This window comes from Sorex araneus, chromosome X, assembly GCF_027595985.1.
Source record: "Sorex araneus isolate mSorAra2 chromosome X, mSorAra2.pri, whole genome shotgun sequence".
NCBI classification, from domain to species: domain Eukaryota; kingdom Metazoa; phylum Chordata; class Mammalia; order Eulipotyphla; family Soricidae; genus Sorex; species Sorex araneus.
The window spans coordinates 265,722,871-265,745,102 of record NC_073313.1 but is presented as its reverse complement, the minus strand read 5'-3'; the positions used below and the strand labels follow the sequence as shown (position 1 = coordinate 265,745,102).

Sequence of the window (22,232 nt, the reverse complement as noted above, 5' to 3'; positions counted from 1 at the left end):
TTAAAAAAATACATATTCAGTGGTAGAAATTTTGAAAGAGGAAAGCAACTCTGCAAACTACAGGACCCAAGTTAAAAATATATCGATCAGATAGTCATTGTTAAGTAATATGCAGATATGATATGTTTAAGAACATCCATTTGGCTGAACTGGGTCCCATCTTAACCGCTCATTTTAACTTAATAACTGCCTTTAAAGGCTCATTTAAAAGCCATAGTTGAAGCTTTGGGGACTCCATACTCAAAATCGGACTTTCCATGAAGAGATACGTCTCAGTTTGGGTGGTGGTGGCAGGGATGGGGCATCCAGCTGTGTCCCGGATCACTCCTGACAGTGCTGGGGGAACAGATGTGGTCCCAAGGATTGAACCCAGGTCGCTGCTTGCAAGAAAAGCGCCCCAGCCATTGTACAGTCGCTCCAGCTGCAAGAAAGAGGTTTAATCCATAATAATTGCTCTTGTCCTTTTTGAAAACTTGTTTATTCTTCAGAATATTCAGAAAGAACAAAGATGGCCCTATTTGACACTTCAGCATTTCTTTTGAAAACCTCACTTATCTACCAGGAATGTAGCAAACCTCTGGCTCTTTCTCTTAAAATGGTTGATCCTTGGGATTTTTTCTAAACCGTGCTCTCTCTTTAACATGTATCTCTCTTTACACACACACACACCTCTCTAAATGTACTTCAATAAAAAAATATTTGCTTCCCCCAACGTTCCCCCAAAATAGTTTGGCACGTGGAAAGTGGCAGAATCCATGTTTTCTAACCCAAGGTTTCCTCTGCTTTTTCTCTTGCTTCCTTCGCTCTTCTGCTTTCCTAAATGTCAGTTTGATTTTTTTGGAAGGTCACACCCTCCTCAGCGGTGCTCAGGGGCTGCTCCCAGCCCCCCTCGGGGGCCATGGGGATTGAACCTGGACCTCCAGTGAGAAAAGGCAGCTCTGAGCCTGTCGATCCATTTCTCCCGCCCCCAAAGAAATTTAAGTTCCCCCTCTTTCGGGGGTGTTGTGTACCTGAGACTACACCCATGACCTCACAGTGCGAGGCAAGGGCCCCAGTGTCAGCGACACTCAGTCCCCTGCTTTTTATGGGGCTGGAGTCATAGGACAATGGGTTGGGCACCTGCCTTGCACGTGGCTGTTCGATTCAATCCCCGGCACCCCATCGGGTCCCCCCGAGCACGCCAGGAGGAAGCCTCGAGCACCGCCTGGTGTGGCCCCAAAATTAAACAGGACAAAGAAACACCTTTTTATTTTGACATGCTCAGGGGTAGTCACGGTTGCTGTCAGCCTGTCGAATTAGACACAGTGCTGTGCTCCTTGGAACCAAGCATGCTGGAGGGTTAATGTCATCGGTTTTCCCAGAGCACTCTGTGTTTCCTTTGTAAGGAGGAGAGTAACCAGATTCCCGTGGACCAGCTGGGCCAGAGACTCCTGAAGAAGATCGGCGTGTCCTGGAACCAGAGGTTCCGGAAGCAGTGCGGCTCCCTGCGGAAGGTGAGGCGCCGCCCAGACACGGAACCTGCCCGTGTGTCGCGGCCCGAGCCTGTGCAGCCGCCTGTCACGGAACCAGGAAGCCAGCGGGATAGAGCGAGGAGGGTCTTCGGAGTCCCACGCACGCTCTGACTTTTGCTTTATTTTAAATTGTATTCTGGGGGAGGGGGGGCTACAACCGGTAGTGCTCGGGGCTGGCTCTGGCTCTGTGCTCCGGATTGAGCCTGGTGGTTCTCCGCGGGACCGTCTGCGGTGCGGGGGCGTCAGCGAGCGCCGTTCCCACGGCCTCCGGTGCTTGTCAGTGAGAACCGCGTCCCTGTTTGCGACCGTGTGCGCTTCCTCGGTCAGGCCACACTCCGCAGTCTCTTCCCGCCTCCGAGATGTTCCCCTTCACCTTCGCTCTTAGCCATTAACGGTCACGTGTCTCCGAGGCTCTCGGGGTCTCTCTCACGGTGTTGGCCAACTTTGGGGCGTCCATCCGACCCTCCTGTCTCGGCGCTTTCTGGGAGGGGGTTGGAGCCACACAGCAGTGCCCCGGGTCCCTCCGGGCAGTGCTCGGGGACCGAGTGATGCCGGGGATGGAGGCCGCGGCCCGGCCTGCTGGGCGTGTCCTCCCCTCCCTTTTTCCCTGCCCCCCTACTTCTCCCTTCAGGGAATCCAGTTTCACGCCCTTGCCCCCACGTTGACCGTTTGTGCTCCTGCCCTGAGCCGTGTCGCCTGCTGCCTTGCGGAGCGTCTAGTCCCACTGTCCCCTGGACAGGGCAGGCCCAAAAGCCAAAAGGAAAAAGGAAAGGCAGTTTATAACCCAGAGACTTGGCGTTGTTGGCATTTAGCATTTATTGTCCCCCGCCCCTTTGATTGTGGGGCCACACCTGTCATGCTTAGGGCTTCCTCCTGACTCTGCTCAAGGGTCACTCCTGGTGGGGCTCAGGGGACCCTGGGGGGTGCCGGGGATCGAACCCCGGCAGGGCAGCACCTACCCGCTGTACTGTTTCTCCAGCTCCATTTGTTACTCATAAAAAAAAAATTGCTGGAAAACTACAGAAACCTCCGTTCTGTGCTTTGTGAAAGTTACTTATGATTCAGAAGTGCACATGTGAGGTCCCGGCTTCAACCCCCAGCAGCAAATAACTACCCCCCCGCCCCGTGGTAATATTTTAATATCGCTTCTACCCAATATATTTCTATTTATTTATCTTTTTTTTTTCTTTTTGGGTCACACCCGACGATGCACAGGGGTTACTCCTGGCTCATGCACTCAGGAATTACTCCTGCTGGGATGCTGGGAATTGAACCCGGGTCAGCCGCGTGCAAGGCAAACGCCCTCCCCGCTGTACTGTCGCTCCAGCCCCAGTACCCAGTATATTTCATTGAAGTGCTTTTTACAGACAGAATTATTGAGATATAATAAACACAAGGCCTGGCAGCTTTTTCCTTCTGTAGAGCTATTAAACTATTTAACGAAGCATACTAGAATTTAACTGAATCTCTTATTATGGCCCAAATGGATGGTTTTTCCTCCTAGCTCACAAGTAACGATGTAGAGAAACATGTTCCGGGCCGGGCCGGGCTGGGCCTCAGCGCAGGGTCTGGCCGGGGTGACCCCTGGTACCCCAGACCCGAGAGGAAGGACGGAAGGAGGCAGTTCACTCTAGCTGCAGCACGGGCGATCTGGCTTTGTTGTTTCAGAGCGTGTCCAGCTAAACATTCTCTGTTAACCTGGAGCCTGTTTGTGTCTCTGCAGTTCTTACAGCTGCACTCACAGGAGTTTCTGCTCAGCTCAGAAGAAAATACCGTCCGTCTGTTGAACTGTGGGCCCCGGGCCGAGTCTGGGTCCCAGAGGAGCGACCAGTGTCTCAGGACGCTCCCTCCGGAGCCCCCGGCGGCGGGCGACCCAGCCTCCCGCCCCCACTGGTTTGATATCAACGACTCGAAGGTGCAGCCGATCGAGGAGAAGGACCTGGAGCAGCAGTTCCAGGGGAGGGAGAGCGCCTACATGCTGTTCTACCGCCAGGCCCGGCTGCAGAGGCCCCCTGCAGGTACGGCGAGGGCACGCTCGGTGTGGGGTGAGCCCTCGCCCCTGTGCTCTCAGCCCGCTGAAGGGAGGTCTCCCCGTGGAGCTTTTAGTTTGTTTGGGGGCCGCACCCAGCATTGCTCAGCTCTCGACCCTGTGCCAGAGATGGGGTCCGTGTCCCCGCGTGCTCTCGGCCCTGGTGCTAGCTCTCAGGCCTAGCTCGGCTCGTTTTTTAAAATTTCAAATTCGCCATTAAGTGCAGTTTGCCCAGTGAAGCGGACAGCCTGTTGTCCTTGCAGACGGGTTTCCATCTTCCTCTGAGGAGCGGGAGAGCGCAGTGACGGTTCCTTCGGGGGCACAGGTGGAGAAGGGGGCGCCCAGCTGCTATTCCTGGCAAGTGCGCGCCTCAGCCCTGGCCTCGTTGTCTGAGTCCAGAATAGACGTCCTTGGCTCATGGAGGGTTTTCTGTCTTCGGGCCGCTTGCCTGTCCCTTGACCTTTGACTTCTAAGCGGCCCTGGTCGTATTTTCATCTGTTCCCTTGGTTTTCTCTTCCCTCAACATAACGTGTTTTCTGGGCATCTGAAATAGCCTCAGACGCTCTTTGTTCAGCCTCTGAGAACTCTGGGAACCTGGGGTTGCCCTGTGAGGGCCTCGGAGGGGAGGTCGCCGGCCTGGGTCGGCAGGAGGTAGACTCACTTATCACTTCCCAACTCAGAAATAGTGTGAGAAACAGCAGTAGCCAAAAAAAAAAAAAAAAAAGCAGGGAATCTCTTTAGCTGGAGGCACATCTGTGGTGAGAAAAAGGTTCTCTTTTTTTTTTTTTTTTTTTTTTTTGCTTTTTTGGGTCACACCCAGCGATTCACAGGGGTCACTCCTGGCTCTGCACTCAGGAATCACTCCTGGTGGTGCTCAGGGTACCATATGGGATGCTGGGAATCGAACCCTGGTCGGCCACGTGCAAAGCAAATGCCCTCCCCGCTGTGCTATTGTTCCAGCCCTGAAAGAAAGATTCTCTCCAGAGTGAGCTGTGGTCTTCCTCCTAAGGAATAAGAAAGGACCGCTTGCTAATTTGCATATGAATCCAGGAAAATGGACTTTCTGGATGTGACCCTGTTCCCTGACCAGCTGGCGAGTGGGAAGGGCTTGGCCTTTTCCTGAGGGGAGCGAGATGTCCTCGTAGTCCTGATGCAAAGCGCTGGGGCAGAGTTCCCAGTTCTAGAATGAGCACTGGCCACAGAGAGCGGCTGTGGTGGGCTCCTGGGGGAGTCTGGTGCCCGCCCACCCTCACAGCCCGCTTACAGCACAGAGCACTGTCGTGAGAGCCCCTCCCCACTCAGCACCCCTAGGGCTGGCCTGGAGGAACACCGTCTCCTTGAACCCTCCCCCCGGGCCCTGGGCTTGGGCTCCGGGGCAGGGCACGCAGAGCCCGGGTGAGGTCCTGGGCGAGGCCCCCTCCGCGCTCAGACAAGCCCCTCAGACAGGACGCCCCGCTCCCGAGCCCGAGTCTCCGCCTCGGAGCTGCTGTCATCCCCGTTTGCCTTATGACGTCCCAGGGTCACGCAGGTGCGGCAGAGCAGGAGTCCGCTGGGTTCTGTGCCCGAGGTCACAGCCGGGCTGAGAAGGGGGGGAGAGTCTAAGCGGGAGGGCGGGGTGAGTCCCACGCGAGTGCCCGCGCTCGCCCGCGGTGGCGCCCGGCGAGGCAGTGTGCTGACGAGCGCTTTCTCCGCAGCCCTCGGCAACCCGCGCCACGGGGTCCCCTGCCACTTGCTGAGGGAGATGGACGCCGCCAACACGGAGCTGCGGGCCAGGAGGTAACCCGGGACTTGCTCGGGGCGTGGGTGTGGGTGGGTGGGGGTGGGGGATTGGAACGCAGCGCTGTCAGGGCCGTGAAAATGCAGAAGGGACAGAGCCCGTCCGGCCCCCGTGCGTCTCACGCCTGAGACCCGGGCCGAAGCCGTCTACAGGGAGGGGAGGAGTGACGCCGGCGTGGCCCCTGCCGGGTGGACAGTGGGGCCGAGGAGGCAGCGGGCCGTGAGCCGCTCTGCCAGCCGCCCCCACGGCTCTGGAGTCCGGCCCAGCCGTGCGGGGTGGGGTCGGGGCAGGAATGGGTCCTGCAAACTCTGGGCATGTCAGCTGGGGCAGCCAAGCCTCGGGAGCACCCCGACCCCTGTGGAGGCCCAGCCTGGGACCCCGACACCTGATCTGCTCCCGGACAGGCCCGTGGGGTGTTGGGGACCCTCCTGGTGGTCTGGGTGCAGCTGCTGGACCGGGATCAAAGATGCCAACAGAAATCAAGACGGGCCGGAGCGACAGTAACTGGCGAGGGTGTTTGCCTTGTACATGGCTGACCCGGGTTTGATTCCCAGCATCCCATATGGTCCTCCGAGCACTGCCAGGAGTGATTCCTGAGTGCAGAGTCAGGAATAACCCCTGAGCATCGCCGGGTGTGACCCAAAAATGCAAGAAAAGAAACCAAGACTGTTTGGGGCCATTCCCGGCAGTGCTCAGGGCTCTGTCCTGGCGGTCCTCGGGAGACCTTGTGGGGTGCCTGAGCTCGACCCGGGGTCAGCTTCATACAAGGCAGACGTCCTACCCGCTGGACTGCCCCTCCATCCCCAAGTCACGACAGCTTGTGAAGAATTGTCAGCTGCCCTGACTGAGTTCGCCCGTTGATTCTGTTGCCCAGGCCCGGGACTGCGGCCGGAGCCCCCGCCCCTCCCTGTCCGGGCCTCGTGCCTGGACTCAGGCCTGAGAGTGCGTGCGCGGGTCCCGGGCGGCTGGGGGGAGGCGAGGGGCCGAACAGCAGGTGGCCCGGAGAAGGGCGGGATGACCTGGGGCCAAGCTGGGGGCATCCAGTGAAAGTGACGCTGAAGCGGGCAGAGGGGGAGTGCAGAACCGGGTCCTCTGCCTGCCGCCAGCCCGAGCGCCCTGAGCACTGTTGGGTGGGGCCCAGTCACCCCGTGCCCTTCTTCCCTGCCCCCACAACACATGAGGCTGAGACAGGAGTTGGCGCGCTGGCCCCACGCTGTGGCTGGGCAGGCCTGGCGTGGCTCGGAGCACTGGCAGACGCAGAGGGTCCGTGTGTCCTGACTCCCGGCACTGCGGGCACCGAAGCCTGTCGGGGCTGACCCTGGCGGGGCGTTGGGAGGGCGTTGGGAGGCCGGCGTGATCCGGGGGGGGCGGGGGTGGGAAGAGGACGCTGGTTGCAGCTCCCCGGCCCGAGTGGAACCGTCTGGGACGGGAAGGGCCGTGTGGTCTGAAAGGGCGGCCCCGAGCGTCGTGCCCGTCCCGCCGCAGGGCACAGTGCGATGCCGCGAGCAACAGCTTCGAGCTGCATCTCCACCTGGGCCCCCACTACCGCTTCTCCGACGGCGCCCTGCACCCCGTCGCCTCGCAAGCAGAGAGCGTGTGGGCCCTGACCTACGACAGCAGGAGGACGTTAGGGGACCTCCGGCAGTCCGTCCTCCAGGTGAGGCCGCCCGCCCCCACGGGGACACCCAGACCTGTCCCCGCTGCCCCCCCCAGCCCCCGGGGCTCACAGAGAACCAAGGCCGGGTCGGTTTCTGTGGGCAGGAAGAATGAGAGAGAGAGAGAGAGAGAGAGAGAGTGTGTGTAGGGGAGGGAGGGAGTGGGGGATGGTCGGGATTTTTTTTAATTTTTTTAGTTTTGGACTGGAGCGATAGCACAGTGGGTAGGGAGTTTGCCTTGCACGTGGCCGACCCAGGTTCTATCCCTCCGCCCCTCTCGGAGAGCCCGGCAAGCTACTGAGAGTATCCCGCCCACACGGCAGAGCCTGGCAAGCTCCCCGTGGCGTATTCGATACGCCAAAAACGGTAACAACAAGTCTCACAATGGAGACGTTACTGGTGCCCACTCGAGCAAATCAATGAACACAGGACTACAGTGTATCAGTGCTATAGTGCTATTTTAATTTTTTAGTTTTATTTTCATAAAGGTGTTCACAATAATGGATTACATTCAGTGTTTCCACACCAAGCCCACCACCGTTATTCTGAAGTTTCCTGCCATCACTTGAGCCTGCCCCACAGACAGATGCTGTCGCAGCGCTGTGGCATTGTCATCCCAGTGTCCATCGATTTGCCCGAGACAGGCAGATGCTAGATAATTTATTTTGTATTGCTCGTTATGAATAGTACAAGATGTCTGTAAGGATCTTTCTTACAGTGACTCAACAAAAGAGCGAAAGACAGAATACAGTATGAGATACCGTGTATCCGCGTGCACTCCTGGGATTCCAAAAACTTAAATTATTGGGGTCTGAAGCCGTACGTGCAGCGAGCTGCTCGGTTCTGAGAATAATTGCGCCCGGGGGCAGATGTGTGCGTGGCAGCCAGGACCCCAGGAGGGACGGCCCAGTCCGCTCGGAAGTTTTTTAGAAGACAGTTTTGTGCAGAGGAGTGGCCAGGGCTCAGTCCTGCGTGCCGCGTGGCTCCAGCACAGCCCTGTGGGCCCGAGGGCGGGGTGCCCCTGGCAGCGGGAGCCGAGAGCACCGAGTCCCCCGGCAGAGCCGTGGCTCTCTGTGGGGAGGCGGATCTGGCTGCTCCCTGCCAGCCCGGCCCGTCCTGCCCTGGCCTGGGCCTGAGCACTGTGCCTTCTCTCCCCGGGGCCCTCTAGCTGCTGGAGTCCTGGGAGGGAGAGATGGTTCTGAGTGTCGCCAAGTGTGTGCCCGCGGGACTCCACGTCTACGAGACCCTGACTGGTAAGTAGCGCGTGTGCCCGCGCAGCTCGTGACCGGCTCCCCTCCCCGCGGCTTCCGTAGCCGGGGGTGAGCGTCACCTCGGCAGTTGGGAAACAGTTCGTCCGGTTTCAGATGCAGTTTACAGACAGTGACATTGTGCCAACACGGACGTGCCTACCCTTTCCAAACTGAGACCTGCTTTTGCGGTAGAATGAAAGCATTTGACGCTGTGGGGCTCCCATGTCCCGAGCTTCCCGGCACGGGGATCTGGCGCGGCTGCCTTTCCCCCAGTGTCCTGTTTGGAGCCACGGTCAGGGGATGCTTCGGTTCCTCGAGAGCCTCAGTGCTCACGTTCCTTGGACGCGCAGAAGGGCTGCAGGGGCCGGGGCGGCCCAGCGGGCCGAGCGCATGTTGGCTGGAATACTTGGGGGCTCGGTTCGATCCCTGGCCCTGCACAAACCCCCCCCCTCCCTGGGCCGGCTGCAGCCCCCGGCAGTGCTGGGCGTGACCCAGAGCGAGAAGGAAGGAATACTGGGAACTTTTCATGGCGGCCAGGACAGGAACTGTGGCAGCGTCACTCCCACCGAGCCCGACGCTGTGTCCATCTTCTCCTGAAACGGCTCGTGGGTGGTTCACAGACTTCTCTGCTTCACAGAGGGACCCCTGGAGCAGAGCAGCCGCCTGCCTCTGCCGAGGTGGCACGGTCTGAGCTGCCCCCAGGGGCTCTCCCTGCCGTGGCACCCACAGAGGCTGTGTAGGGACACAGAAGTGCACGCGGTGAAAGGGGCCCGGGAAGGGGCTGCAGAGGCTGCGCCGGAAGTCAGTGCTCGCATTGAAATCCTGCCGCCCTCCTTGTGTCTCGCGGTGAGAGTGGCGCGCGGACAGACGGACAGACGTCTATCTCAGCTCTGCCTGCAGTCACCGGCAGTCTTGTCCTCAGGGGACAGCCTGACGCTGAGCGACGCGGGGATCGATGACGGGGAGCACATCTTCGTCTGGAACGGAGCGGAGGTGAGCACGCGCTGGTGGCAGGCGGTCACCGTGGGGATTCTTGTCGCCGTTGGGGTGGAATTCTGCCCGGCATGCGGGCGGGCCGTGGGACAGCGGGAGGCTGGCAGGAGGAGCCGGCTCGGGGGTGGGGGTGGGTGGGGGGGCGTCCGTGCTGGGAAGCGTCTGTCTGTGTCTGTGTCAGTGTCCGGGGGCCTCTGAGGGGAATGCCGAGCGCTGAGTGGGGCCAGGAGGGGGATGTGATGTGCAGGAGCCGGGCGGACCCTTGGTCGGGAAGGGGCAGGGAGGGCCGTGTCCCCCAGGTGGTCTGCGGGCCCCCTGTCTGTCTGCCCACCCTGTCCTCCGTGGAGCCCGTCTCACTGCCTGCTCGCCCCAGAGCTACGACGGGGGGAACCTTCAAGCCGGCGCTGAGCGGGCAGCCTTCCTGCCACAGAAACCCCCTCCGTGGCAAAGCGACAGACGGACAGTTCCGTCTGCCCCTGCACCAGGGCCGGTCGGCGTGACGGTGGTCCTGGTGTCTCACAGGTGGGCGGAGTCCGCATCGCCACCGGCAGCGACAGTGAGCCGCTGCTGCTGAACGTGCTGCGTGCGGCCCCCGGCGGGCAGGGCCCCGAGGGCCAGCGGCTGGTGGAGTCCACGCGCGTCTTCCCGGCCAGCGCGGACGTGAATGCCGTGCTCGCGGCCTGCGCCCTCCCGCAGGGCGTCATGTCCGTCAGCAGCGCGGAGTGTGCGGGCCCGGAGCGCTGGGCCACCGTGCCCAGGGAGGATGCGCACAGGACGCTCCGAGAGCTCGGGCTGCACAACGGGAGCTGCGTCCTGCTCCGGGACTCGGAGCCTGGTGACGGCAGGTAACGCCCAGGGGGGAGGGCTCGGACACCGGGGGGCGGGGGTGTGGGCCCCCCCCCGGAAACGGGTCCAGCTGGACCCGTTTTGGGGGTGTCTGGGTATTGTTGGGTTTTTGGTTGAGGTTGGGGCCACACCTGTCGTGCTCAGGGCTTACTCCCAGCTCTGTGCTCAGGATTCACTCCCGATGGTGCTCGGGGGACCATGTGGGCTGCTGCGTGCAGAGCAGGCGCCCACCCCGCTGGCCCGTCTCTCCGGCTCTGCAGCCCCCAGATTAGCTTTCCAGAGAGCAGAGTCCTGCGTCCAGGAGACAGCACCGAGGCCAAGGCAGTGCCTCTGTACGTGGCGGATGGCCCCTGATCCGTGGCACCTCTGGGGGCCGGGAGAGAAAGCGAGAGCCGCTCGTGAATTCCCTCTCGGCCTCGCCGTGGAACCCAGAGCCCGCGTTTTCTGAAAGGAGCTTTCGTGAGGGCGTCGGAGTGGGAACGAGGCCTGTCGGGCTGTGGCCACCAGGTCCCGCAGGAAGGTCCCTTTCCCTCGGGGACCCTCCGCTGCCCAGAGAGGACAGTTAGCCCCGGGGGCTCCCCCTGCTCTGGACGGCGCCTTCGGCTCTCCCTGTCTGCCTGTTCCCGGACACTCCTGCCGTCGGGGGTCCTCACTGCCCCCCACGGGCCTCCACACAGCAGGGGCTCGGGGCTCCCTGGGGCCCAGGTGCTGTCCGTCTGGGCGCAGCGGATCCACTCGCCCCACGAGCCGCCACACTGCCGGGACCTGGCCAGGACTCGGGGAGGCAGTCACTCACGGCCTGCGTTTCCCTGGTGTCACTTTGTCACTGCTGCTCTCCAGCCGATAGTCAGGAGACAGCCGCTCACGGGACATGGCGGTCGCGGCGGGAGGCAGGAGCCCGGCCAGCCACGTTGCGGTGCCTGGCGCTGTGCCCGGCTGGGTTCCTGTGCGTTGCTGTTGCAGGGGCTCACCCAGCAGTGCTCAGGGGCTGCAGCCCGCCCGAGCCAGGCCCGAGCACCACCCCTGGAGGCGCGCCCGAGCTTTACGTTTTCCTGAGCACAAACGATGGGTCTTTTGTGGCGAGGGCTTCTCCGGCCACCCGGCCTCTCCCGAAGTGCGTGTCCCGGCTGTGCAGCCGTCGGCGCAGACGTGAGCGTGGCCGGCCGTGGCTCAGGTGACGGCGTGCCTGGGGCGCGCTTGCTCCCCAGGCCCCGCCGCGTCTCTGTCAGGGGCGTCTCTGCAGAGCTGTGGGGGCCGCCTGGCTGCCTCTCCCCGCCAGTGCACGTGGCCCCAGACAGGAGCGCTGTGTGGACGGGTGTCAGGGCCGGGGGTGCCACACCCTTGCCCGGCACCCCGTGCTGCGTTGGGGAGCCTGGTGGAGTCGGACGGATGGCGCCTGACACGGCTCTCCTCGGCCGTCCCCGTGCCCGGCTCCCACGCGGCCAGGCCTGACTGTCGCCTCGGAGCACTTCTCTGAGAGGCAGCTCGATGCCCTGTCTGCATGCAGGGAGGTCTGGGTCCCGGCCGAGCACGTACTCGCCGCTCCCCCCGGCCCCCTCCCCGCTCCACCCCGCCCTCTGCAGACCCGTTCCCGACCCACCTCTCTCCCCGCAGCCCTCTGTCCCAGCACCGGAAGTGGACGGCGCGGACGGGCGAGGGCAGCTGGCTGCACGTGGTGAACCTGTGCCCGGGAGAGGCGGCGGAGAAGCACGTGAGAGTCCCCGCTGCCGAGAACACAGTGAGTATGTCGGGCTGTCGTGGTGGAACCCTGCTGACGAGGCCCTGCAGGGCAGCCGTCTCTGCAGTGACACCTTAAAGACCGTCTTCAGCAGCTGATCCACCGCGTGTTTCCCTCGCTGCCTCTCGCCCTCACTCCTGTCTCCCTCCGAAGCCTGGAGTTAGACCCTGGAATTGCCTGTGACCCTTGGGGTCCCCTGGCTTTGACGCGTATAACATGTTGCTTTCTAAGGGTTTCTTCTACATTTTTAAAACGTGATGTTTGTTTTTGTGTTGTGTGTTTTGTTTCTTGTTTTTTTGTTGTGGTTTTTTTTTTCCCCAGTTTTTGTAGGTTGTTTTGTTTTTGCTTATGTTTTTGGCGGTGCCGGGGCTGGAGCCCGGGCCCCCCCCCAGCCCCGCGCGAAACAGGCCCCTCCGCGCCGAGCCACATCGCTGGCCCCAGGTTTGGCTTGTCTTCAGTTGCTTTGCACCAGGTTGTGTGTCCTGCAGAAAGTCAGCCGTCAAGGCGGCATTCCTTCACCTTCCGTTTGAAGACTCGCGTCCTGGTTTCCTGAAACACCTCACAAATCATCTTTTTGTGTTTGTGGTGTCCATTAAGTTTCTTTCTCTAACGTTAAAGAAACTTACCGGGATGTTTTCTTTTCTGTGACACGATCATTTCATGGCATGTGTTCTGGGGGGACACCGAGGGGGGCGGAGACCGTGCTCTGAGCTCCGGGCCCTGAGATCAGCACCATCTCTGGGGAGCTCCTGGGACTGCCCCCCGGCTGCCCCCCAGGCGTGTGTGGGCACTCCCAGGAGGCGGGGTCTACACTGGCTGGCAAGCAGGCCCACCCGAAACTTGCAGAATGTGCCCTGGGCGCAATTTAGTCCCAACAGAACAAAAAGGAAACCGGATGAATTGTTTAAATGTTGACTATGCCCCTGGGTTAGTGTTGTACATTTTTATTGTGTTATTTTTGCTTATTCGTCTTGAGTTCATTATTCTTAGCAGAAAGAAATGTGAAGCCCTGATTTTCTTGGGTTTGTCCGCAGCGGAGATGCTGGTTTAACCGGCAGGAACCGGGCCGCTTAGCTGCGTCTTGCCGGCCGGGTCCCCGCGCCGGCCCCTCGCTGCTCAGGGCCTGACGTGGCTGTAAGTCTCGGCTGTGGCTCTTGACCTTGCAGACGGGAGAATGGGGTTTTCACGGATGGGGGATGGGTCGCCAGGTGCAGGAAGGACAGGTGAGGGGTGACGCGGTGACCCGTGTGTGACCTGCTGAGCGATAGCCGCGCCCCGCCCCGCCCCGCTCACTTATTGACTTATACGCAGTCATTAGTTTATTTCTCTATTTTAGGTGGTGTTTGATATTCGAATTAAAGCCATAAAGGAATTAAAATTAATGAAGGACCTAGGTAATCATTTACGTTTGCTTTTGGTTTTTTTTTTTTTTTGGTTTAATTTAGTTTTGTTCTGATTTTTTTTTTAGTTGAAAAGAATACGGGGAAGTATAAATAATCATTAGGGGGAAAAAATCACACACCTGCCACCCAAAATGGACAAATGTTAACGTTTTTGTCATGTGCTTGCTTCCATCTGCGACATTAAATGAAGTTCAGGTTGTCTGCGTTCCCCCCGGAGACTGTCGCAGCCCCTTGCCCTGTCTCTGGCCGGCTGTGTCGGTGGTCCCTGCTCCCGTGTTCGTGGTCTCTGCATCCGTGTTGTCCTGTGTGCATCATACCGCCACGTGCCTGTAGCCCCACGGCACCCCCCTTTCCGGGAGTTGGGCCACGTCTCCCGCAAACTCCCCGTTGAGTGGGCGTGAGGGTTGCAGCTCCCCCTCCAGCCGCCTCCTTCCCCGGGCCGGGCGTGTGGGCATCCCTCAGCTGACAGGGCTGCAGAGCCAGGCCCTGCGTCCCGTCACGTCTGTCGCCTGTTCCCGCTCCTGCCTGTCTCCCTGGCATGCTTTTCTGGCCTTCCCGGGTCAGTGGGGTCATTCCCCAGGGGCCTTGGCGTGCGGCTTCTCCCGCCCGGCGCACCGTCCGTGGGCCCCCGCGGCCCCGGGAGCCCCTTCTCCTGTGCTTGCTGGCCTGCTGCTGCACGGCTGTGCCCACCCTGTCTCCTCCCTCCACACTGGAAGGACGTCCGGGCCCTCTCGCCCGTGGCCTCTCTGAGCCGCGCTGCTAGAGGGAAGCGCGCAGGAGCCTCCTGCCCGGGCGTGAGGCGGCCGGCCCAGACAGCAGCCCGCGCTCACCTCAGCCGCCTGCCGGGGAGGAGGACCCTTGGAGCGGGGGCCCCCGGTTTCCCTCCTTGCCACCGCGTGGTCTCCTGGGCACCCCTGCCTCCCACAGAGAGGGCAGACTCATTCCCATCTGACCCGGCGATGTACGAGGCTCGGGGTTCCGCCACGCTCATTGTCACTGTGTGGTTTGTGATTGTGGTTTCCAGTTGCAGTGAGTCCGGACTCGCCCACTGTGCGTGTAACTGCATTTCCCCGGCGTGCTGCGGGTGAGATGTCTCGTGCGCTGCTTGTCTCTAACGCCGACAGGTCCCCTGCCGAGCTCTAGCCGTTAAGCACTCGGTCAGCAGGCAAAGCTCATTAGGTTTACGCACAAGGAAGTGAGAAACTCACCCCAGAAAGCACAGCGGCAGAACGTGTCTTGAAACCCTTGGAGATAAATTGAAGGAAACACGTGTATGCTATTTTATCCTGGTCATCAGAAACCGTTGCTGTGAGGACGGGCTCCAGGGAGTCAGTGCAGGGACGCGGCCCAGCGTGCGGACGTTACTGTTGGGGACCAGGTCTCCAGAGTTGATGGGCTCGGGACTTTCTCCTGTGCGCAGAGTACAGGCTGGTCCCTAAAGGTGTGTAGGAACTCACAGAACCTACAGTGGGTGCATTTGGGGGCGGGAGGGGGCCGGGGCCCAAAGTTGAAAGTGTCAGACCCTCTGATACTCAGGCCTAGCACTTCCATTACAGTAATCAAGGCAGTCTGTGTTGGCTTAGTTGTCAGCATATAGGGGCCGGAGCGATAGTACAGCGGGCAGGGCGCTTGCCTGGCACGTGGCCGACCCCGGGTTTGACCCTTGAGGCCTCCGTGGTTCCCCGAGCCCACCGGGAATGGTCCTCGAGTGCCCAGTCAGGAGTAAGCCCCCAGCACTGCCAGGTGTGGCCAAAGCAAACTGAAACCGTGTAAGGAGAAGCTCTCTCAGCCAGAGCCTCCCCGACCCCCCTACTCCAAGGGGGACTGAAAGGGAGCCTGGGAGGGGCCCTGCGAGGGGACAGGCCTTGGCAGGCGCTGGCCGGCATCACAGCCAGGAGCCAGAGGGAGTTGTGATGCTTCTCAAGTCTCTTTCTTTTTTTTTTTTTTTTTGCTTTTTGGGTCACACCCGGCAATGCACAGGGATTACTCCTGGCTTTGCACTCAGGAATTACCCCTGGCCGTGCTCGGGACCATATGGGATGCTGGGATTCGAACCCGGGTCGGCCGCGTGCAAGGCAAACGCCCTACCCGCTGTGCTATCCCTCCAGCCCCTCAAGTCTCTTTCGAGCAGAGGAACGCACACAGCTCACGTGCGGCTCAGCCCGCAAGCCTCCCGGCGGACTCTGAAATTCCAGGGGTGCGGCCAGCGGCCGTTTCTCTGCAGCGGTGGGAGCACGTCTCCGGGGAGAGCCGGTGTGTTCCCTGCACCCAGCACTGCGCATTTGGTGTCCAGAGCCCAGAGCAAGCCCCCAGCTTTACCGCGTATCGGGGAAAGGCGCTGCCTCCAGCCCTTAACCCTGGAGTCCTCGATCCTAAGCCACAGGCGTCTGGGAGGAGGAGAAGCTGTCGGCTGCCTTCACCGTCAGGGGAAGATCGCTGAGGTCGGACAGACTCGGAAGCTGCGAAGAGAAAAGTCTAGTAGGTTGGATAACGTCACGGTGCTGGACGTAGGCTCTGCAGAAGGCGGTTGGAAGGACGAGCTGTGGAGTGGAAGGAAGAGCACCCAGAGTGCCCGCACCCTGCCTGCCGGGCGCCCGGTCCCCAGACATGGGACACCTCCCAGCCGCCACCAGAGCCACAGCACGCCCCGTGGAGCGGTGGGCAGGGGCCGTGCCCGCCCTTTCCTTCTCCCGTAGTTGTGCACGCGTGGTTCTGGAGTCCCCGGGGGCTGCGTGTGTGGGTTCCGGTGGCATTCCCTGCCAGGGGTCGCCGCGGCACTCACACGTCTGCTTGTGGGCGTGAGGGCCCTGCTCACGGGGGCTGCAGTCCGTACCGTGCTCTGGTGGCAGCCGACCTCATGTGGCCCTCGTAGGTGACACCAGACTCCCACACGGCCTCAGCCACGGGCCAGCCGGGCTCCTCGGGTGATGAGAACATGGAAGGGATCAGCCGAGTGTCAGACGTGGAGCGACTGGAGTGGCTGGGCTGCGGGAGGCGGTGGCTGTGGGTTTAGGTTCTCTTACTCGACGTCATCCACGAGCACTGCAAGCGGGGCCGGAGCGACAGCACAGCAGGCAGGCGCCGGCCTTGCTTGGGGCCAGCCTGGGTGTGACTGCGGCATCCCGTGTGGCTCTCCGATGCCTCCAGGAGCGACGCCTGAGTACAGAGCCGGGAGTGAGCCCCGAGTACAGCTGGGTGTCGCCCAGAACCGGGAGGAAGAGAGAACCTCACGCATCTCTGTGTAGAGACAGCAGGTGGCCGTCCCCGGACGCGTTGCGAGCAGACCAGGGGCCCCGGAGCGAGTGACGGGTGTCCACTCCGAGGGCTGCAGGCCTGAGCAGAAGCCCTGACCTTGCTCCTCAGGCGCCGTCCCGTGAGACGCGAGACCCAGGGGACACGTCCTCCGACGGGAGTAGCTGGAGTCACGGCTCAGGGCGGGCTGGGGGACACAGCTCACGGCTCCGTCTCCCGGTGTGGCCAGCCGTCCCGTCACTGCCCTGGGCGCTCAGGCCTGGAGACTTCCGTCCCGAGGCGCATCAGCTGGGCGCGCCGGCCTCATCAGACGGTCTCTCACTAGCCGGTGACCTATCACCACGGCCGCCTCAGACACGGCTCACCGGAGCGCGCCCAGACGCCCGCGCTGCCCGGTGTGGAGCCCGGGCTCTGCCCTGGCCGCCCGGCCCCTCACCAGCTCCCTCTCAAACTCTCCCCCGACCGTCCGCGCCAACCACGTGGTGGTCAGCAGGCGGAGATGCCAGTCGGGGCGGGAGCCTGAGGGAAGACACGGCTGCCCGCAGCGTCGCCAGCTGAGGGAGGGGGCCGAGAGCAGGTCCGAGGGGGCGCAGGCTCTGCCCACAGGAGCGTGGGGCCTCCACGCCCAGGCCCGCCGGGTGCAGCGCCCAGAGTGCCCACTACAGGCGCGGGGAGCAGGGGCCTGGCGGGGCTGTGGTCGGCGCGGGAACTCCCAGGCCGGCCCCTGGGCCCGCAGCCCTGTCCCCGCAGAGACGCCGCTCACAGCAGCTGGGTCCTGAAGGCTGAGCAGGGACCGCGCCCCAGGCCCTGGGGGGCGGGGTGGAGCCAGGGGGCGTGCTGCTCCCTAGGGTCGCTGCAGCCTCCTGCCCACTGACGCGCTCTCTTTGTTCCAGCCGACAGCAGCTGTCTGAGGCCCATTGACAGGAATGGGAGGCTCCTGTGCCCAGGTAACTCGCGTGTCACCCCCGGGCCCGGCCTGGCGCCGGTCACTGCGTGGGGGCCGGAGGGGGGGCGGCAGTGGCTGTGACCGTCCCTCTTCGTCCCCACAAGCAGGAGGGCAGGCTCTGGCGCCCCCTGAGCCTGGAGCAATCCCGGCTGCCTGTTCCGAGTGGCACAAATGGGGGGTCCCGGCGCAAGGCCAGGGGCGGGCGTGGGCGCAGGCAGGGGCAGGGCTGGGAACCCTGGTTCTGGGGGCAGAGCTGGACACTGGGGCCACGCCCTGGCAACTTGCCTGTCGCCTTTCAGGGCCTTTCCAGAGGGAGGGTCGGGGGCAGCAGCGGGGCCTGTCTCCCGGGGCGGGCTCGATGCTCACTCTCCAGTGCTCACTGTCCGCACCCCTCGTTCTAGTGCCCGACGAGTCCACGGTGAGCGGAGCAGAGCTGAAACTGGGGAGCTCGCTGGGGCTGTGCCCCGGGGCGGCCCCCACCCCCTCGCAGGTGAGCGCCCGCACTCACACACAGGGCCGCCCCGGGCGGCGCGCAGTGCGCTCGCCGTCAGAACTGCAGTCATCTGTTTTGTTGTTTCCTCCTGTTCTTTAGCGTTCTTGTCTGTTGGGGGCGACACCCAGTGGTGCGCAGGGCCCACTCCTGGCTCTGCACTCGGGCCTCACTTCCCGGCGGTGGCTCGGGGGACCGTGTGGGGTGCGGGGATCCAACCCAGGTGGGCAGGCACCCTGCCCGCTGTACTGTCACTTGGCCCCAGGTCCGCCCACACGGGTGTCCAGCAACACCCTGACACGGCACGTGCCACCGGTCACTCGCACGCGATTGCAGTTCCAGTGACAAGCTGCAGAGCCTGGCGCCAACCGGCTGACGCTGGGGAGAGAAAGACCGACAGGCCAGGTGCCCCGCGCGGCCCTTCCTCTGCGGCCGAGCCTCCGCCTGGGGCATCTTCGAGCCGTGTGTCGTCCGGCTGGAAGCTCGCCAGCTCTGCAGTGTCCCTTCCCCAAGCCCCGCACGGTCCCGTGGCGGCAGGGCTGCTTCTGCGGCTCCTTCCTGGGGGCCCCGAAACGCCCAAGCACCCCCGTGGCCCTCCAGAGTTGGCAGAGTGTGTGTGCCGAGGGCACAGCCCGGTGGTAGCTCTGTCGAGGCCCACCTGCCTGACAGACTGTCACGGGTCCGAGTCCCGACGATGACCTGCCTCTGGCGGGGAGACTGCTCAGGTCTCACGCCCGTTCCTGCCTCCCGGGCCTGCGTTTCCCGGCCCCCAGGTCAGGCCATGGGGAAGCCTGGCGGGAGGGTGAGGCAGGCGGGAAGGTGGGGCTCGCAGGGGGACCCCAGCCGCAGCAGCTTCCCTCGCCTGCCGGGCCGGCCCGAATCCGGAGAGAGGCGGGGAAGGAGAGCCCAGAGGAACGGCCGCCGGAGACGAGGCCACGTTCCCCGTGAGGCCTTGGGCCTGAGAAATGGCGTCCCGGGGCCCGTGAGAGGGGACTTACGGCATCTGCCCTGCGGGTTCCGTCCCTGGCACCACATGGGGTCCCCTGGACACCGAGAGGGGTGGCCCAGAAACAACCTCCGAAAGTGACGGTGTTAAAGGAAAGAAAGGAGAAGGACGGGCAGGCCAGGAGGCGGGAAGCCAGCAGCCGGGCCCACGGGGCCAGCGGTCAGGGACAGTGAGACGGCACTGGCACGGGAGTGGGCGGCGCCTGCGTGAGCCCGGGGCCACGGAACACTCCACGGTTCTGAAGACCAGAGGGTCCTTTAATCTGGGGGGAGCTGAGGCGGGGCCGCACCCCACAGGCTGAGCCGATCCCCCCCCCTCCCGTGGTTCGAGGCCGGCGCCTGAGGGCAGGGTGCCATGCCCAGCAGCCACGCGGGGTCTCCAGAGCTGCACCCAGTGGCGCTGGGGAGCCGGAGGGGCCCGTTGGTGCTGACTCCCGGCCCGGGTGTTTAAGGCGGCGACCCTGAGTGACCGCCAGGTCTCGTTCTGGCCAGCGTGTGCAGGCGGGGCGAGTGGCGGGGCCTTTCCCCGCGCTCACTGCCCTCCCTCGCCCCAGCTCTTCCTGTTCTTCGCGGTGGGGAGTGACGTGCAGCCCGGGGCCGAGATGGAGGTCATCGTGGAGGAGACCGAGTCTGTGAGGAACGTGAGTGACGCCCGCGAGGGCCGGGCCCCCCGGGGCAGGGGACAGGGAGTTTTCCAGACCCGGTGGCCCGGCAGCGTGTCTGGGAGGCCCCCTCAGCAGTGCTTGCTCCCTGGGAGATGCAGGGGTGGGCCGAAGGGACGACGGAGCCCCCCGGCCACCCCCTACTCCAGCAGTGGGAATGTTTTGGCCTGTTCTGGCGCCTTTACTTCCCACGCACAGATGCACGGGGCTGAGCACTGTGTCTGCGTGGTGTGGCCGGGGGACGGGTGCGGGTGGGTGAGGGCCGGCCTTCCGGTGCAGGGGCCTGGTCGGCCCCGGGGCACTGGCGTGGTTAAGTGACGCCGATACCAGATTTGAAGCATCTGGAAAAGCTTAGTTATTTTTTCTTTAAAAAAGTTTTTCTGGACTATGAAACCAGCTGCCAAGTAGCGGGCGGCCAGGCGGGAGGGAGGAGCCGTGCGGGGTGGCCTGGGGCAGCGGTGGCCCTCGGGGCCTTGGGTGCTGGGGGCAGGTTTATGTATCAATACTGCAGACTGCACTGTCGCAGTCATCTAAGCCAGGATATATTTTTTATAAGTAAAAATTTTTTAAATGTAGTTATGTGAGATATATATATATATGTATATATATATATATATATATATATATATTTTTTTTTTTTTTAATGGGGAAGAAAATCGTTTTCCCGGGCCAGAGAGAGAGTTCAGGGAAGGTCCTTGCTCTGCACGCAGCCGACTCATGTTTGATGGGCCACGTGTGGTCCCAGAGCACTGCCAGGGGTTGGGTGTGGCCCAGAGGAAGCCAACAGGGCCCGAGGCTGCCGCTCAGAAAGGGAGAGCACTTGCGCAGCGTGAGGCCCTGAGTCTGACGCATGTGCGTGTGTGGTGCACGCGCCCACATGTGTGCTGTCTGTGGCACACGTCCAGCCTTTCCCCTGGAGTAACCCGGGGACCAGCCCCCGCCCAGGGGCAGCGAACACCCGCCCAGCTCTGGTCAGTCCACAGGGCCCTGCCCGAGGAGCCGGGGCTCCTGGAGGGATGCGGGTTCGCACGCAGGGCAGGGGCGCGCCGGGCTGGAGTGCGCCTCCACTCCCACGCGGTGGGCAGCCGTGCGGGCGCGGCCTGGAGCCGCCCAGGGCTGCGGCTGGTGGCGAGGCGGCAGTTTGGGCCTGTGGGGGTTGATCAGGGCACACACAGGCCCCCGAGGCCCCGCGGGGACACCGGACAGCCGAGTGTCCCCTTTCCCCGCCTCCCCGAGCCGGGCACGCGGGAGAAGGACGGGCGGCCAGATGGAACACAGGATAGGGCCGAGGATGCTGAGATGCCGAGATGCCGGTCCTGGCACTCCTGCCAGGGCTCTCCCGCCATCCGGGAAAGTGCCGGCGGCTCGGAAAGAGCCACCCCGCCGACAGGGCACCGGGCGGGATGGGGGAGAGCTTGGTCGCCAGCCCCGAGCCTGAGGCCTGAGCACTGTGCAGCCCCCGTGGGCCGCCCTCAGGGGCCGGTGTTCCTTCAGCGGGGACACCTGCGGGGCCCTTGGGACACACTTGCCCCGTCTCCCGAAGAGGAATCGGGTGTGAAATACATTTAGGTATGAAGCAGTCTGACTGTGTGTCAGGTTATCTTTGAAAGTGTTCTTCCATGTGGGTTTGGGCTTTTTTAGCTCTGTCGTCTTCTTTCTCTCACCTCAGGGGGACAGTCCCTGAGGGCCCCGCCCTGGCCGTGTCCTGCCTGGGTCCCCCACCCCGTGCAGCTGAGAAGGCAGGCGCGGGCTCTGCTCCACACTACTCGGTGTCGCCTCAGAGTGCCAAAGGCCTGTGAGGACTTGGGGGTCTTTTCTCTGAGAATCGTATTAGGGCCTCCCTGGTGCATTCGGGCTGCTCTCTGCGAGAGGCGGGATCCTGCCGTCCCCGTGCCCTCTGCAATGGGAGACGGAGAGGGAGAGAGAGAGAGAGAGAGAGAGAGAGAGAGGAGAGAGAGCGCCCCTCTGTAATGGGAGAAGGAGAGGGAGAGAGAGAGAGAGAGAGAGAGAGAGAGAGAGAGAGAGAGAGGAGAGAGAGCGCCCCTCTGTAATGGGAGGAGAGGGAGAGAGAGAGAGAGTGTGTTCGTGAGCTTAAGCCTGTCAGGCGGGCCTTCCGCTCCGCCAGCTGCTGCAATTCTCTCCTTGTGCATTTAGCCAGTGTGTTTCGCGAGTGTTGAATGAAGCCCAGTCCCCTTCCTGAGGGTTCCGAGTCTCGCATGGCCCTAGGAATCAGCTGCATGTTCAGGGCCCAGCGTGCAGGACAGGGGCTGGGCATTGCCTGCCTCAGCCAACCCTGTTTGGGTCCGTGGCACCGCAGATGGTCTCTTGAGCCCGCCAGGAATGATCCCGGGGATATCGCCAGGATTAAGTTTAGACAGCCCAGCCGATGAGGCCCCACAAAGTAAATGCACGTGTAGTCCCCAAACAGTCCGATCTAAAAGTGGATGAACCAAACTTTGGCTTTGGGTGGTGGGGGGAGGGGGCGTGTGTCACATCTGACAGTGCTCAGGGGTTACTCCTGGCTCTGCACTCAGGAATTACTCCTGGCGGTGCTCAGGGGACCATATGGGATGCTGGAAATAGAACCCGGGTCAGCCACATGCAAGGCAGATGCCCTCCCCGCTGTGCTATCACTCCAGCCCCAAGCTTTGAACTTCGTCCCCGGGGCAGTCGCT

The 22,232-nt window shown here is 62.4% G+C and overlaps 1 protein-coding gene across 4 annotated transcripts in view; it reads left to right on the top strand.

Annotated features, from left to right (window-relative positions):
• USP40 (ubiquitin specific peptidase 40) overlaps positions 1-22,232 on the top strand; it is a 52,843-nt gene that overhangs the window by 17,479 nt on the left and 13,132 nt on the right. For all 4 annotated transcript variants that reach the window (XR_008627395.1, XM_055122788.1, XM_055122787.1 and 1 more), the window contains 12 exons: positions 1,386-1,493; positions 3,235-3,529; positions 5,235-5,316; positions 6,803-6,974; positions 8,141-8,225; positions 9,145-9,215; positions 9,738-10,060; positions 11,676-11,799; positions 13,136-13,193; positions 17,348-17,401; positions 17,802-17,890; positions 19,450-19,536. Coding sequence is in view for 3 of the 4 variants with exons in the window: in XM_055122788.1 (XP_054978763.1) it covers positions 1,386-1,493; positions 3,235-3,529; positions 5,235-5,316; positions 6,803-6,974; positions 8,141-8,225; positions 9,145-9,215; positions 9,738-10,060; positions 11,676-11,799; positions 13,136-13,193; positions 17,348-17,401; positions 17,802-17,890; positions 19,450-19,536 (1,548 nt within the window). In the remaining variant the exon portion in view is untranslated. The remainder of the gene's footprint in view (positions 1-1,385; positions 1,494-3,234; positions 3,530-5,234; positions 5,317-6,802; positions 6,975-8,140; positions 8,226-9,144; positions 9,216-9,737; positions 10,061-11,675; positions 11,800-13,135; positions 13,194-17,347; positions 17,402-17,801; positions 17,891-19,449; positions 19,537-22,232) is intronic.